The 16,973-nt window shown below is 42.3% G+C and overlaps 1 protein-coding gene across 1 annotated transcript in view; it reads right to left on the reverse strand.

Annotated features, from left to right (window-relative positions):
* Positions 1-16,973, reverse strand: part of LOC112240034 (protocadherin Fat 3-like) — a 316,631-nt gene that overhangs the window by 253,454 nt on the left and 46,204 nt on the right. The window contains exon 17 of the mRNA XM_042311250.1: positions 3,717-3,912. Within this exon, the coding sequence (XP_042167184.1) occupies positions 3,717-3,912 (196 nt within the window). The remainder of the gene's footprint in view (positions 1-3,716; positions 3,913-16,973) is intronic.

Genomic DNA, 16,973 nt, shown 5'->3' on the forward strand with positions numbered 1-16,973 from the left:
TCTCCTTAGCTTTGTTGACGTTGAGTGTGAGGTTATTTTCCTGACACCACACTCCGAGGGCCCTCACCTCCTCCCTGTAGGCCGTCTCGTCGTTGTTGGTAATCAAGCCTACCACTGTTGTGTCGTCGGTGAACAGGGAGTACAGGAGAGGGCTCAGAACGCACCCTTGTGGGGCCCCAGTGTTGAGGATCAGCGGGGAGGAGATGTTGTTGCCTACCCTCACCACCTGGGGGCGGCCCGTCAGGAAGTCCAGAACCCAGTTGCACAGGGCGGGGTCGAGTCCCAGGGTCTCGAGCTTGATGACGAGCTTGGAGGGTACTATGGTGTTGAATGCCGAGCTGTAGTCGATGAACAGCATTCTCACATAGGTATTCCTCTTGTCCAGATGGGTTAGGGCAGTGTGCAGTGTGGTTGAGATTGCATCGTCTGTGGACCTATTTGGGCGGTAAGCAAATTGGAGTGGGTCTAGGGTGTCAGGTAGGGTGGAGGTGATATGGTCCTTGACTAGTCTCTCAAAGCACTTCATGATGACGGATGTGAGTGCTACGGGCGGTAGTCGTTTAGCTCAGTTACCTTAGCTTTCTTGGGAACAGGAACAATGGTGGCCCTCTTGAAGCATGTGGGAACAGCAGACTGGTATAGGGATTGATTGAATATGTCCATAAACACACCGGCCAGCTGGTCTGCGCATGCTCTGAGGGCGCGGCTGGGGATGCCGTCTGGGCCTGCAGCCTTGCGAGGGTTAACACGTTTAAATGTCTTACTCACTTCGGCTGCAGTGAAGGAGAGACCGCATGTTTTCGTTGCAGGCCGTGTCAGTGGCACTGTATTGTCCTCAAAGCGGGCAAAAAGTTATTTAGTCTGCCTGGGAGCAAGACATCCTGGTCCGTGACTGGGCTGGGTTTCTTCCTGTAGTCCGTGATTGACTGTAGACCCTGCCACATGCCTCTTGTGTCTGAGCCGTTGAATTGAGATTCTACTTTGTCTCTGTACTGGCGCTTAGCTTGTTTGATAGCCTTGCGGAGGGAATAGCTGCACTGTTTGTATTCAGTCATGTTACCAGACACCTTGCCCTGATTAAAAGCAGTGGTTCGTGCCTTCAGTTTCACACAAATGCTGCCATCAATCCAAGGTTTCTGGTTAGGGAATGTTTTAATCGTTGCTATGGGAACGACATCTTCAACGCACATTCTAATGAACTCGCACACCGAATCAGCGTATTCGTCAATGTTGTTGTCTGACGCAATACCTCTGGTCTCTCTCCTCTGGTCTCTCTCCTCTGGTCTCTCTCCTCTCATCTCTCTCCTCTCGTCTCTCTCCTCTGGTCTCTCTCCTCTCGTCTCTCTCCTCTCGTCTCTCTCCTCTATCTCCCCTCCTCTCCCCTTTGCTCCCCTTCTCTCCTCTGGTCTCTCTCCTCTGGTCTCTCTCCTCTGGTCTCTCTCCTCTCGTCTATCTCCTCTCGTCTATCTCCTCTCGTCTATCTCCCCTCCTCTCCCCTTTGCTCCCCTTCTCTCCTCTTGTCTCTCTCCTCTTGTCTCTCTCCTCTCTGGTCTCTCTCCTCTCCTCCTCTCTCCTCTCGCCTCTCTCCTCTCGCCTCTCTCCTCTCGCCTCTCTCCTCTCGCCTCTCTCCTCTCGCCTCTCTCCTCTCTCTCTCCTCCTCTCTCCTCTCGCTCTCTCTCTCGTCTCTCTCTCCTCTCGTCTCTCCCTCTCGTCTCTTCTCTCTCCTCTCCCCTTTGCTCCCCTTCTCTCCTCTGGTCTCTCTCCTCTTGTCTTTCTCTCTTGTCTTTCTACTCTCTCCTCTCGTCTCTCTCCTCTCCTCTCGTCTCTCCTCTCATCTATCTCCTCTCGTCTCTCTCCTCTGGTCTCTCTCCTCTTGTCTTTCTCTTCCTCTCGTCTCTCTTCCTCTCGTCTCTCTCCTCTGGTCTCTCTCCTCTCGCCTCTCTCCTCTCTCCTCTCTCCTCTCTCCTCTGGTCTCTCTCCTCTCGTCTATCTCCCCTCCTCTCCCCTTTGCTCCCCTTCTCTCCTCTTGTCTTTCTCCTCTGGTCTCTCTCCTCTGGTCTCTCTCCTCTCGTCTATCTCCCCTCCTCTCCCCTTTGCTCCCCTTCTCTCCTCTCGTCTCTCTCCTCTCGTCTCTCTCCTCTTGTCTCTCTCCTCCGGTCTCTCTCCTCTGGTCTTTCTCCTCTCGTCTCTCTCCTCTCTTCTCTCTCCTCTCGTCTCTCTCCTCTCTTCTCTCTCCTCTGGTCTCTCTCCTCTGGTCTCTCTCCTCTGGTCTCTCTCCTCTCGCCTCTCTCCTCTCCCCTTCTCTCCTCTCGCCTCTCTCCTCTCGTCTCTCTCCTCTCGCCTCTCTCCTCTGGTGCCAGGAGTCTGCAGTGATTTCTGTCAGCACTGGTTCCACTGCAGGGGTGTGCAGTGATTTCTGTCAGCACTGGTTCCACTGCAGGGGTGTGCAGTGATTTCTGTCAGCACTGGTTCCACTGCAGTGATTTCTGTCAGCACTGGTTCCACTGCAGTGACTTCTGTCAGCACTGGTTCCACTGCAGGGGTGTGCAGTGATTTCTGTCAGCGCTGGTTCTACTGCAGTGATTTCTGTCAGCACTGGTTCCACTGCAGTGATTTCTGTCAGCACTGGTCCCACTGCAGTGACTTCTGTCAGCACTGGTTCCACTGCAGGGGGATCCAGAGGTGACGGGGGAGCTGTATTTTATTGTGATGGAAGTCGAGATTTAATTGTTTGTTTTCATATGCAATTATTTATGTCTAAAATATGATCTATTTATTTATTCAGCCCATCTGTGTATTATTTCGTTTACTTTTCTCTGCCACACAAACTCCAACAGTGTTTTCATTTTTTATGTCAATGCACGTCACTGGAATTAAAGTTTTATTTGACGTAAATTATTCAAATTCATTTATATTTTATTATTAAACTGTTATCTACTTTCTCAAAACATAAGATTCATCTATAAAACAAATTATGAGACCTTATTTAGCTGCAACACTGAAGAAAATGTTGTTGAAGAACCATTTTTAAGAGTTCACAGGTGGGAGCACCGGGCTACGCAATGAAAAGTTGACGAGATTCATTTATTTTTTAACCGGAAGGCAACTAGTCAACTATCTAGTAAATATTCCAGACACGAGTGCCTCTTTTTTTTTTTTTGTCTTGTTTTTATGTTTACATTTATTTTAACTAGGCAAGTTAATTAAGAACAAATTCTTATTTACAACGACAGCCTAGGAACAGTGGGTTAACTGGTCTAGGAACAGTGGGATAACTGATCTAGGAACAGTGGGTTAACTGCCTTGTTCAAGGGCAAAACGACAGATTTTTACCTTGTCAGCTCGGGGATTCAATCTAGGAACCTTTAAACAAAATGAAAAGGATATATCTTGTAATTGAACAAAATAGTAAGGTGGCCGATAACTGTATGCCGATAATACAGGATGTATTTTTTAGCTGATCCGCTCATCAAAAAAAGATGAAAGTAGTATTTCCACTGAAATGTCAAACATGCTAATTGCTAACCCGTTAGCTAACAATTTTACAGAACCACAAAACATTGATGGCTTGATCACAGGATAACACTGTTGAAGGTAAGAACACCTGTAACAAGTATATTTCTTAAATACTGTAGAATATGCTGATAATACAGGGTTTAACACTCAGTAAACTGAAGCATGCTGACACCTTTACAGGAATTCATCATGGTGCATACCTGTTTCCTCATCGACGGAGAAGCTGCCGATCCCACTGCCTCCTCTGACAGAGTACCTGACGACCCTGTCTCCCCCCTCGTCTCTAGCACTGACCACCAGGACACTGGTCCCTACTCTGCTGTTCTCCTTCACACTGCCCCGCACAGCAAACTCAGAGAAGTATGGAGAGAACAGGTTCTCATCCACGTCCACCACCTGGAGAGAAGGAGAGAAAGAGAGAGGACAGGTGAGGAGAGGAGAGAGAGAGAGAGGACAGGTGAGGAGAGGAGAGAGAGAGAGAGGACAGGTGAGGAGAGGAGAGAGAGAGAGAGAGGACAGGTGAGGAGAGAAGAGAGAGAGAGATGACAGGTGAGGAGAGAAGAGAGAGCGAGATGACAGGTGAGGAGAGAAGAGAGAGAGAGATGACAGGTGAGGAGAGAAGAGAGAGAGAGAGATGACAGGTGAGGAGAGAAGAGAGAGAGAGAGATGACAGGTGAGGAGAGGAGAGAAAGAGAGAGGACAGGTGAGGAGAGAAGAGAGAGAGAGATGACAGGTGAGGAGAGGAGAGAAAGAGAGGACAGGTGAGGAGAGGAGAGAGAGAGAGAGGACAGGTGAGGAGAGGAGAGAGAGAGAGAGGACAGGTGAGGAGAGGAGAGAGAGAGAGAGAGGACAGGTGAGGAGAGAAGAGAGAGAGAGATGACAGGTGAGGAGAGGAGAGAGAGAGAGATGACAGGTGAGGAGAGAAGAGAGAGAGAGATGACAGGTGAGGAGAGAAGAGAGAGAGAGGACAGGTGAGGAGAGAGAGAGAGAGATGACAGGTGAGGAGAGAAGAGAGAGAGAGATGACAGGTGAGGAGAGAAGAGAGAGAGATGACAGGTGAGGAGAGAGAGAGAGAGATGACAGGTGAGGAGAGAAGAGAGAGAGAGATGACAGGTGAGGAGAGGAGAGAGAGAGAGATGACAGGTGAGGAGAGAAGAGAGAGAGAGGACAGGTGAGGAGAGAAGAGAGAGAGAAATGACAGGTAAGGAGAGAAGAGAGAGGACAGGTAAGGAGAGAAGAGAGAGAGAAAGGACAGGTGACGAGAGAAGAGAGAGAGAGGACAGGTGAGGAGAGGAGAGAGAGGACAGGTGAGGAGAGAAGAGAGAGAGAGAGAGACCGATCTGCAGCCCATGGACAGATTCCTGCTGTACCCAGATAACCTTGTCCTACGGTCACCAACAGATCAAGGTCAACAGGAACTCAACATTATTTAGGAATACAGCATCAACTGGACAATGAACATCAACTTTCAGAAAACCAAAGTCGTGGTTTTCCAGAAAAAGGTCATGAATCAGACCAGCAGACACTCCTTCAAATGAGGGAATACCATAGTTAAACATGTACAATGGGCCAATGGGACCAAACACAGCCTCAGCAACCAATCCAATTGGCTGAAGAAAAAGGGAGACCCAAATAGACATGGCCGCCCAAAGAGGAGTGTCTATCTGTAACGCGTGTCGTCTGGGGAAGGAGAGGAGGACCAAGGTGCAGCGTGGTAAGTGTTCATAGTTTAAATATTCTAATGAACACTGAAAACCCAACGAACAGTCCTGTAAGGTACAACACTAAACAGAAAATAACCACCCACAAAACACAAAGGAAAACAGGCTCCCTAAATATGGTTCTCAATCAGGGACAACGATTGACAGCTGCTTCTGATTGAGAACCATACCAGGCCAAACACAGAAATAGAAAATCATAGACAAACTAACATAGACAACCCACCCAACTCACGCCCTGACCATACTAAAATAAAGACAAAACACTGAACGGGTAGAGACAGAGATCCTCCTCGACTATGAGAAATACTCCCACATTAGACAATATTTTTTCAAGAAAATATCTCAATCATTTCCCAAACTTCTGCGCTAATAACATAAAGCTGTGAATTATTCTGGCTGAGGGAAAAAACCTTCTCTCTTGCTCTCTCTCTCTTCTCGTAAACCTGTGGTTTACTATCAAATGAAGAGAGACAAACTTATCACGCAAGTCAGAATTACAATTAAACGAAATCTTTATTCACTTATTAATAAGGGAGCAGGTCAATACAACACAGACATATAAAGTGAATCGTTTGAGTCTCTACGATAATGATGGCTGGTCGACGAATCACGATCAAATTATTCGCTGAGAGCAAAGAGACAAAAGTACAAAGGTCTTTTATAGCCAAGACACACCCCTAAGATATACAACAGCATGATGATGGTTCCACTATGTATTACTGTCAGTTATATACAACAACATGATGATGGTTCCACTATGTATTACTGTCAGTTATATACAACAGCATGATGATGGTTCCACTGTGTATTACTGTCAGTTATATACAACAGCATGATGATGGTTCCACTATGTATTACTGTCAGTTATATACAACAGCATGATGGTTCCACTATGTATTACTGTCAGTTATATACAACAACATGATGATGGTTCCACTGTGTATTACTGTCAGTTATATACAACAACATGATGATTGTTCCACTGTGTATTACTGTCAGTTATATACAACATGATGATGGTTCCACTATGTATTACTGTCAGTTATATACAACATGATGATGGTTCCACTATGTATTACTGTCAGTTATATACAACAACATGATGATGGTTCCACTGTGTATTACTGTCAGTTATATACAACATGATGATGGTTCCACTATGTATTACTGTCAGTTATATACAACATGATGATGGTTCCACTGTGTATTACTGTCAGTTATATACAACATGATGATGGTTCCACTGTGTATTACTGTCAGTTAACATGATGATGGTTCCACAACAGCATGATGATGGTTCCACTATGTATTACTGTCAGTTATATACAACAGCATGATGGTTCCACTATGTATTACTGTCAGTTATATACAACAACATGATGATGGTTCCACTGTGTATTACTGTCAGTTATATACAACAGCATGATGATTGTTCCACTGTGTATTACTGTCAGCTATATACAACATGATGATGGTTCCACTGTGTATTACTGTCAGTTATATACAACATGATGATGGTTCCACTGTGTATTACTGTCAGTTATATACAACAACATGATGATGGTTCCACTATGTATTACTGTCAGTTATATACAACAGCATGATGATTGTTCCACTGTGTATTACTGTCAGTTATATACAACAACATGATGATGGTTCCACTGTGTATTACTGTCAGTTATATACAACATGATGATGGTTCCACTGTGTATTACTGTCAGTTATATACAACAGCATGATGATTGTTCCACTGTGTATTACTGTCAGTTATATACAACAACATGATGATGGTTCCACTGTGTATTACTGTCAGTTATATACAACAACATGATGATGGTTCCACTGTGTATTACTGTCAGTTATATACAACAACATGATGATGGTTCCACTGATTGCACAGTGTATTACTGTCAGTATTACTGTCAGTTATATACAACATGATGATGGTTCCACTGTGTATTACTGTCAGTTATATACAACATGATGATGATGGTTCAACTGTGTATTACTGTCAGTTATATACAACATGATGATGGTTCCACTGTGTATTACTGTCAGTTATATACAACAACATGATGATGGTTCCACTGTGTATTACTGTCAGTTATATACAACATGATGATGGTTCCACTATGTTTTACTGTCAGTTATATACAACATGATGATGGTTCCACTGTGTATTACTGTCAGTTATATACAACAACATGATGATGGTTCCACTGTGTATTACTGTCAGTTATATACAACATGATGATGGTTCCACTATGTATTACTGTCAGTTATATACAACAACATGATGATGGTTCCACTGTGTATTACTGTCAGTTATATACAACAACATGATGATTGTCCCACTGTGTATTACTGTCAGTTATATACAACAACATGATGATGGTTCCACTGTGTATTACTGTCAGTTATATACAACAACATGATGATGGTTCCACTATGTATTACTGTCAGTTATATACAACATGATGATGGTTCCACTATGTATCACTGTCAGTTATATACAACATGATGATGGTTCCACTATGTATTACTGTCAGTTATAAACAACAACATGATGATGGTTCCACTATGTATTACTGTCAGCTATATACAACATGATGATGGTTCCACTGTGTATTACTGTCAGTTATATACAACAACATGATGATGGTTCCACTGTGTATTACTGTCAGTTATATACAACATGATGATGGTTCCACTGTGTATTACTGTCAGTTATATACAACAACATGATGATGGTTCCACTGTGTATTACTGTCAGTTATATACAACATGATGATGGTTCCACTGTGTATTACTGTCAGTTATATACAACAACATGATGATGGTTCCACTGTGTATTACTGTCAGTTATATACAACATGATGATGGTTCCACTATGTATTACTGTCAGTTATATACAACAACATGATGATGGTTCCACTGTGTATTACTGTCAGTTATATACAACAACATGATGATGGTTCCACTGTGTATTACTGTCAGTTATATACAACATGATGATGGTTCCACTGTGTATTACTGTCAGTTATATACAACAACATGATGATGGTTCCACTGTGTATTACTGTCAGTTATATACAACATGATGATGGTTCCACTGTGTATTACTGTCAGCTATATACAACATGTTGATGGTTCCACTGTGTATTACTGTCAGTTATATACAACATGATGATGGTTCCACTGTGTATTACTGTCAGTTATATACAACAACATGATGATTGTTCCACTGTGTATTACTGTCAGCTATATACAACATGATGATGGTTCCACTGTGTATTACTGTCAGTTATATACAACATGATGATGGTTCCACTGTGTATTACTGTCAGTTATATACAACAACATGATGATTGTTCCACTGTGTATTACTGTCAGTTATATACAACATGATGATGGTTCCACTGTGTATTACTGTCAGCTATATACAACATGATGATGGTTCCACTGTGTATTACTGTCAGTTATATACAACAACATGATGATGGTTCCACGATGTATTACAGTCAGTTATATACAACATGATGATGGTTCCACTGTGTATTACTGTCAGCTATATACAACATGTTGATGGTTCCACTGTGTATTACTGTCAGTTATATACAACATGATGATGGTTCCACTGTGTATTACTGTCAGTTATATACAACAACATGATGATGGTTCCACTGTGTATTACTGTCAGTTATATACAACATGATGATGGTTCCACTGTGTATTACTGTCAGTTATATAAAACAACATGATGATTGTTCCACTGTGTATTACTGTCAGTTATATACAACATGATGATGGTTCCACTATGTATTACTGTCAATTATATACAGCATGATGATGGTTACACTGTGTATTACTGTCAGTTATATACAACATGATGATGGTTCCACTGTGTATTACTGTCAGTTATATACAACAACATGATGATGGTTCCACTGTGTATTACTGTCAGTTATATACAACAGCATGATGATGGTTCCACTGTGTATTACTGTCAGTTATATAAAACATGATGATGGTTCCACTATGTATTACTGTCAGTTATATACAACAACATGATGGTGGTTCCACTATGTATTACTGTCAGTTATATACAACATGATGATGGTTCCACTGTGTATTACTGTCAGTTATATACAACATGATGATGGTTCCACTGTGTATTACTGTCAGTTATATACAACATGATGATGGTTCCACTATGTATTACTGTCAGTTATATACAACATGATAATGTTTCCACTGTGTATTACTGTCAGTTATATAGAACAACATGATGATGGTTCCACTGTGTATTACTGTCATTTATATACAACATGATGATGGTTCCACTATGTATTACTATCAGTTATATACAACATGATGATGGTTCCACTGTGTATTACTGTCAGTTATATACAACATGATGATGGTTCCACTATGTATTACTGTCAGTTATATACAACATGATGATGGTTCCACTATGTATTACTGTCAGTTATATACAACAACATGATGATGGTTCCACTGTGTATTACTGTCAGTTATATACAACATGATGATGGTTCCACTATGTATTACTGTCAGTTATATACAACAGCATGATGATGGTTCCACTGTGTATTACTGTCAGTTATATACAACAGCATGATGATTGTTCCACTGTGTATTACTGTCAGCTATATACAACATGATGATGGTTCCACTGTGTATTACTGTCAGTTATATACAACAACATGATGATGGTTCCACTGTGTATTACTGTCAGTTATATACAACATGATGATGGTTCCACTGTGTGTTACTGTCAGTTATATACAACATGATGATGGTTCCACTGTTTATTACTGTCAGTTATATACAAAATGATGATGGTTCCACGATGTATTACAGTCAGTTATATACAACATGATGATGGTTCCACTGTGTATTACTGTCAGTTATATACAACAACATGATGATGGTTCCACTGTGTATTACTGTCAGTTATATACAACATGATGATGGTTCCACTTTGTATTACTGTCAGTTATATACAACAACATGATGATGGTTCCACTGTGTATTACTGTCAGTTATATACAACAACATGATGATGGTTCCACTATGTATTACTGTCAGTTATATACAACAACATGATGATGGTTCCAATGTGTATTACTGTCAGTTATATACAACAACATGATGATTCCACTGTGTATTACTGTCAGTTATATACAACATGATGATGGTTCCACTGTGTATTACTGTCAGTTATATACAACATGATGATGGTTCCACTGTGTATTACTGTCAGTTATATACAACAGCATGATGATGGTTCCACTGTGTATTACTGTCAGTTATATACAACATGATGATGGTTCCACTGTGTATTACTGTCAGTTATATACAACATGATGATGGTTCCACTGTGTATTACTGTCAGTTATATACAACATGATGATGGTTCCACTGTGTATTACTGTCAGTTATATACAACAACATGATGATGGTTCCACTGTGTATTACTGTCAGTTATATACAACATGATGATGGTTCCACTGTGTATTACTGTCAGTTATATACAACAACATGATGATGGTTCCACTGTGTATTACTGTCAGTTATATACAACATGATGATGGTTCCACTGTGTATTACTGTCAGCTATATACAACATGATGATGGTTCCACTGTGTATTACTGTCAGTTATATACAACAACATGATGATGGTTCCACGATGTATTACAGTCAGTTATATACAACATGATGATGGTTCCACTGTGTATTACTGTCAGCTATATACAACATGTTGATGGTTCCACTGTGTATTACTGTCAGTTATATACAACATGATGATGGTTCCACTGTGTATTACTGTCAGTTATATACAACAACATGATGATGGTTCCACTGTGTATTACTGTCAGTTATATACAACAACATGATGATGGTTCCACTGTGTATTACTGTCAGTTATATACAACATGATGATGGTTCCACTGTGTATTACTGTCAGTTATATACAACAACATGATGATTGTTCCACTGTGTATTACTGTCAGTTATATACAACATGATGATGGTTCCACTATGTATTACTGTCAGTTATATACAACATGATGATGGTTCCACTGTGTATTACTGTCAGTTATATACAACAACATGATGATGGTTCCACTATGTATTACTGTCAGTTATATACAACATGATGATGGTTCCACTGTGTATTACTGTCAGTAATATACAACATGATGATGGTTCCACTGTGTATTACTGTCAGTTATATACAACATGATGATGGTTCCACTATGTATTACTGTAAGTCATACACAACAACATGATGATGGTTCCACTGTGTATTACTGTCATTTATATACAACATGATGATGGTTCCACTATGTATTACTGTCAGTTATATACAACAACATGATGATGGTTCCACTGTGTATTACTGTCAGTTATATACAACATGATGATGGTTCCACTATGTATTACTGTCAGTTATATACAACAACATGATGATGGTTCCACTGTGTATTACTGTCAGTTATATACAACATGATGATGGTTCCACTATGTATTACTGTCAGTTATATACAACAACATGATGATGGTTCCACTGTGTATTACTGTCAGTTATATACAACAACATGATGATGGTTCCAATGTGTATTACTGTCAGTTATATACAACAACATGATGATGGTTCCACTGTGTATTACTGTCAGTTATATACAACAACATGATGATGGTTCCAATGTGTATTACTGTCAGTTATATACAACAACATGATGATGGTTCCACTGTGTATTACTGTCAGTTATATACAACAACATGATGATGGTTCCAATGTGTATTACTGTCAGTTATATACAACAACATGATGATGGTTCCACTGTGTATTACTGTCAGTTATATACAACATGATGATGGTTCAACTGTATATTACTGTCAGTTATATACAACATGATGATGGTTCCACTGTGTATTACTGTCAGTTATATACAACAACATGATGATGGTTCCACTGTGTATTACTGTCAGTTATATACAACATGTTGATGATGGTTCAACTGTGTATTACTGTCAGTTATATAGAAACAACATGATGATGGTTCCACTGTGTATTACTGTCAGTTATATACAACAACATAATGATGGTTCCACTGTGACAGAATCACAGAGACAGAGCCACAGAGACAGAGCCACAGAGACAGAGCCACAGAGATAGAGCCACAGAGACAGAGCTTCTGAGACAGAGCCACAGAGACAGAGCCACAGAGACAGAGCTTCTGAGACAGAGCCACAGAGACAGAGCTTCTGAGACAGAGCCACAGAGACAGAGTCACAGAGACAGGGCACAGAGACAGAGCCACAGAGACAGAGCCACAGAGACAGATCCACAGAGACAGAGCCACAGAGACAGAGCCACAGAGACAGAGCCTCTGAGACAGAGCTTCTGAGACAGAGCCACAGCGACAGAGCTTCTGAGACAGAGCCACAGCGACAGAGCTTCTGAGACAGAGCCACAGCGACAGAGCTTCTGAGACAGAGCCACAGAAGGTCATGAGCAGATGAGCTCCTGAATCTTTCAATGTTTTTCTGAAAAACATATAGATTTCGACTTGCATAAACTTGGATTTTTTTTGACAAGGACATATACAGAATAATACCCTTCACAATATAACCTTTACACCAATCCAAAGTGTAAACCTACACCCTGATTTTGGACAAAATTACCTAATTAGGATTTTTACTACCAAGGATTATCCAGCAAACTTTCCGACAAACGAACAACAAGCAGAAGAAGCACAAACTGAAACATGAAAATATCCTTCCAACCTGGAACTGAGTAAGAAACGTTCAGTCTGAAGCTACTTCGAAAGCCTTGAATGAAAACAACATGCCAATAAATTTCTAGATATTTAACTTTATAAAGACTGAATGCTAAATTAAGAGGCTACCAAGCCTCTTACAATCTGGAGACAACCTATTCATCCACACGGACCTTCCCTGGGCATGGCACAGCGCTATAAGAGCACACTACCCCTCTTTTTAAGAGAGAAGGTATTGGCGGGACATCAGAACACTGGAAAACGAGGACCCTCAGACGCCCTCTGTCAACCTGTACAAATAAAGAACTGTGTTGGAGGAGGGCCACTTCAAACATTTCCAAAAGGACTTCCACAGAATCAAAAGAGAGAGCACGGCAGGAGAAGCTTTCTCTTGGTGACAACTCCCCGAGCGAGTCTGATCACACTTCTACAAAACTGTCCTGCAGACGAGGAGAGTCACCCCCCCCAACAGCACTGAACACACCCAGGTCCCACAACTGCACTGCTTCTCCATCATTGAGAGGGATACATTCACAGAGCTGGAGAGAGACAAGGTGGAGCTCAGAGAGCTGGAGAGAGACATGGTGGAGCTCAGAGAGACATGGTGGAGCTCAGAGAGAGATGTGGTGGAGCTCAGAGAGCTGGAGAGAGACATGGTGGAGCTCAGAGAGCTGGAGAGAGACATGGTGGAGCTCAGAGAGACATGGTGGAGCTCAGAGAGATGTGGTGGAGCTCAGAGAGCTGGAGAGAGACGTGGTGGAGCTCAGAGAGCTGGAGAGAGACATGGTGGAGCTCAGAGAGGCATGGTGGAGCTCAGAGAGATGTGGTGGAGCTCAGAGAGCTGGAGAGAGACGTGGTGGAGCTCAGAGAGCTGGAGAGAGACATGGTGGAGCTCAGAGAGCTAGAGAGAGACATGGTGGAGCTCAGAGAGCTGGAGAGAGACATGGTGGAGCTCAGAGAGTTGGAGAGAGACATGGTGGAGCTCAGAGAGCTGGAGAGAGTTGGAGAGAGACGTGGTGGAGCTCAGAGAGCTGGAGAGAGACGTGGTGGAGCTCAGAGAGCTGGAGAGAGACGTGGTGGAGCTCAGAGAGCTGGAGAGAGACGTGGTGGAGCTCAGAGAGCTGGAGAGAGACGTGGTGGAGCTCAGAGAGCTGGAGAGAGACGTGGTGGAGCTCAGAGAGCTGGAGAGAGACGTGGTGGAGCTCAGAGAGCTGGAGAGAGACGTGGTGGAGCTCAGAGAGCTGGAGAGAGACGTGGTGGAGCTCAGAGAGCTGGAGCTACATTGAATGAACTACAGGACAAAACACAAACCCTCCAACCCCCCCAAAATGTGTGGTGTTGATGGTATATAGGTCTGCACAACGCATCACCGGGGGCAAACTACCTGCCCTCCATGACACCTACAGCACCCTGCCTGTTCACCCAGCTATCATCCAGAAGACGAGGTCAGTACAGGTGCATCAAAGCTGGGACCGAGAGACTGAAAAACAGGTTCAGACTGTTAAACAGCCATCACTAACTCAGTGAGTCTGCTGCCTACATTGAGACCCAATCACTGGCCACTTTAATAAATGGATCACGAGTCAAATAAATAATGCCACTTTAACAATGTTTATATATATTTCATAACTCATATCACGTGTATATACTGTATTTTATATTATCTACTGCACCTTGCTGCTTGGCCATCTCGCTCATCCATATACTTATATAGTTGTTGGGGAATTGTTAGATTACTCGTTGGTTATTACTGCACTGTCGGAAATAGAAGCACAAGCATTTCGCTACACTCGCATTAACATCTGCTAACCATGTGTATGTGACAAATACAATTTGATTTGATTTGAGGTGGAAACTGACCTACACTTCCTAACCTCCTGCAAAATGTATAAGACACATGAAAAGGGCAACCAGTACAGCACCACAGCACCGCAGCACCACAGCACCAGACCAGGCCAGCCTCAGGACAGCAGAACTAGCCACAGCACAGCTCAACCAGATCAAACCCACCTTAACTCAGCCCAGCTCTACACAGCACTAACCACAGTCCACACCTACAGTGCATTGACTTTTACTACGTTACGGCCTTATTCTAAAATGTATTAAAAAGTGTTTTTACTTCATCAATCTACACACAGTACCCCGTAATGACATCACAGTACCCCGTAATGACATCAGAGTACCCCGTCATGACATCACAGTACCCCGTAATGACATCACAGTACCCCGTAATGACATCAGAGTACCCCATAATGACATCAGAGTACCCCGTAATGACATCAGAGGACCCCGTAATGACATCACAGTACCCCGTAATGACATCACAGTACCCCGTAATGACATCACAGTACCCCGTAATGACATCACAGTACCCCGTAATGACATCACAGTACCCCACAGTAATGACATCACAGTACCCCGTAATGACATCACAGTACCCCGTAATGACATCAGAGTACCCCGTAATGACATCACAGTACCCCGTAATGACATCACAGTACCCCGTAATGACATCACAGTACACCGTAATGACATCACAGTACCCGTAATGACATCACAGTACCCCGTAATGACATCAGAGTACCCCGTAATGACATCAGAGTACCCCGTAATGACATCAGAGTACCCCGTAATGACATCACAGTACCCCGTAATGACATCAGAGTACCCCGTAATGACATCACAGTACCCCGTAATGACATCAGAGTACCCCGTAATGACATCAGAGTACCCCGTAATGACATCACAATACCCCGTAATGACATCACAATACCCCGTAATGACATCACAGTACCCCGTAATGACATCACAGTACCCCGTAATGACATCAGAGTACCCCGTAATGACATCAGAGTACCCCGTAATGACATCACAGTACCCCGTAATGACATCACAGTACCCCGTAATGACATCACAGTACCCGTAATGACATCACAGTACCCCGTAATGACATCACAGTACCCCGTAATGACATCACAGTACCCCGTAATGACATCACAGTACCCCGTAATGACATCACAGTACCCCGTAATGACATCACAGTACCCCGTAATGACAGCACAGTACCCCGTAATGACATCACAGTACCCCATAATGACATCACAGTACCCCGTAATGACATCACAGTATCCCGTAATGACATCACAGTACCCCGTAATGACATCACAGTACCCCGTAATGACATCACAGTACCCCGTAATGACATCACCGTACCCCGTAATGACATCACAGTACCCGTAATGACATCACAGTACCCCGTAATGACAGCACAGTACCCCATAATGACATCACAGTATCCCGTAATGACATCAGAGTACCCCATAATGACATCACAGTACCCCGTAATGACATCAGAGTACCCCGTAATGACATCACAGTACCCCGTAATGACATCAGAGTACCCCGTAATGACATCACAGTACCCCGTAATGACATCACAATACCCCATAATGACAAAGCAAAAAACATTTTTTGCAAATGTATCACAAATCAATACCCCAGTTGCATATTCCAAAAAGCAGCATCAAAAGCAAATCTGAGAAAACCAAAGAAATGCAACATCAGAAACTTCAAAAAAAAATGTTTCTGAAAAATGGTTTGATAAGGAATGTAAAAACAGTTAGAAAACACCTAAAACAAATGTCAAATGAAAACGATAAGCAGCAAAACAACCAAGAGCTACGAACACTTTGAAACAGTATAAATAAATAAATAAACAGTATAAATAAATAAATAAACAGTATAAATATACACTGAAACGCAAGAAACTGAATTATACCAACAAGACACTTGATGACATTGAAAACACAATTGACCCAAAATCAGTTCTGGGACATGTGGAACAATTTAAAACACAACAAAGCAATAATTAGCCATACAAGATGGAGGAATTTTATCTACACAAACGTATTGCACATAAAGACC

Source organism: Oncorhynchus tshawytscha, linkage group LG33 (genome assembly GCF_018296145.1).
Source record: "Oncorhynchus tshawytscha isolate Ot180627B linkage group LG33, Otsh_v2.0, whole genome shotgun sequence".
NCBI lineage: Eukaryota > Metazoa > Chordata > Actinopteri > Salmoniformes > Salmonidae > Oncorhynchus > Oncorhynchus tshawytscha.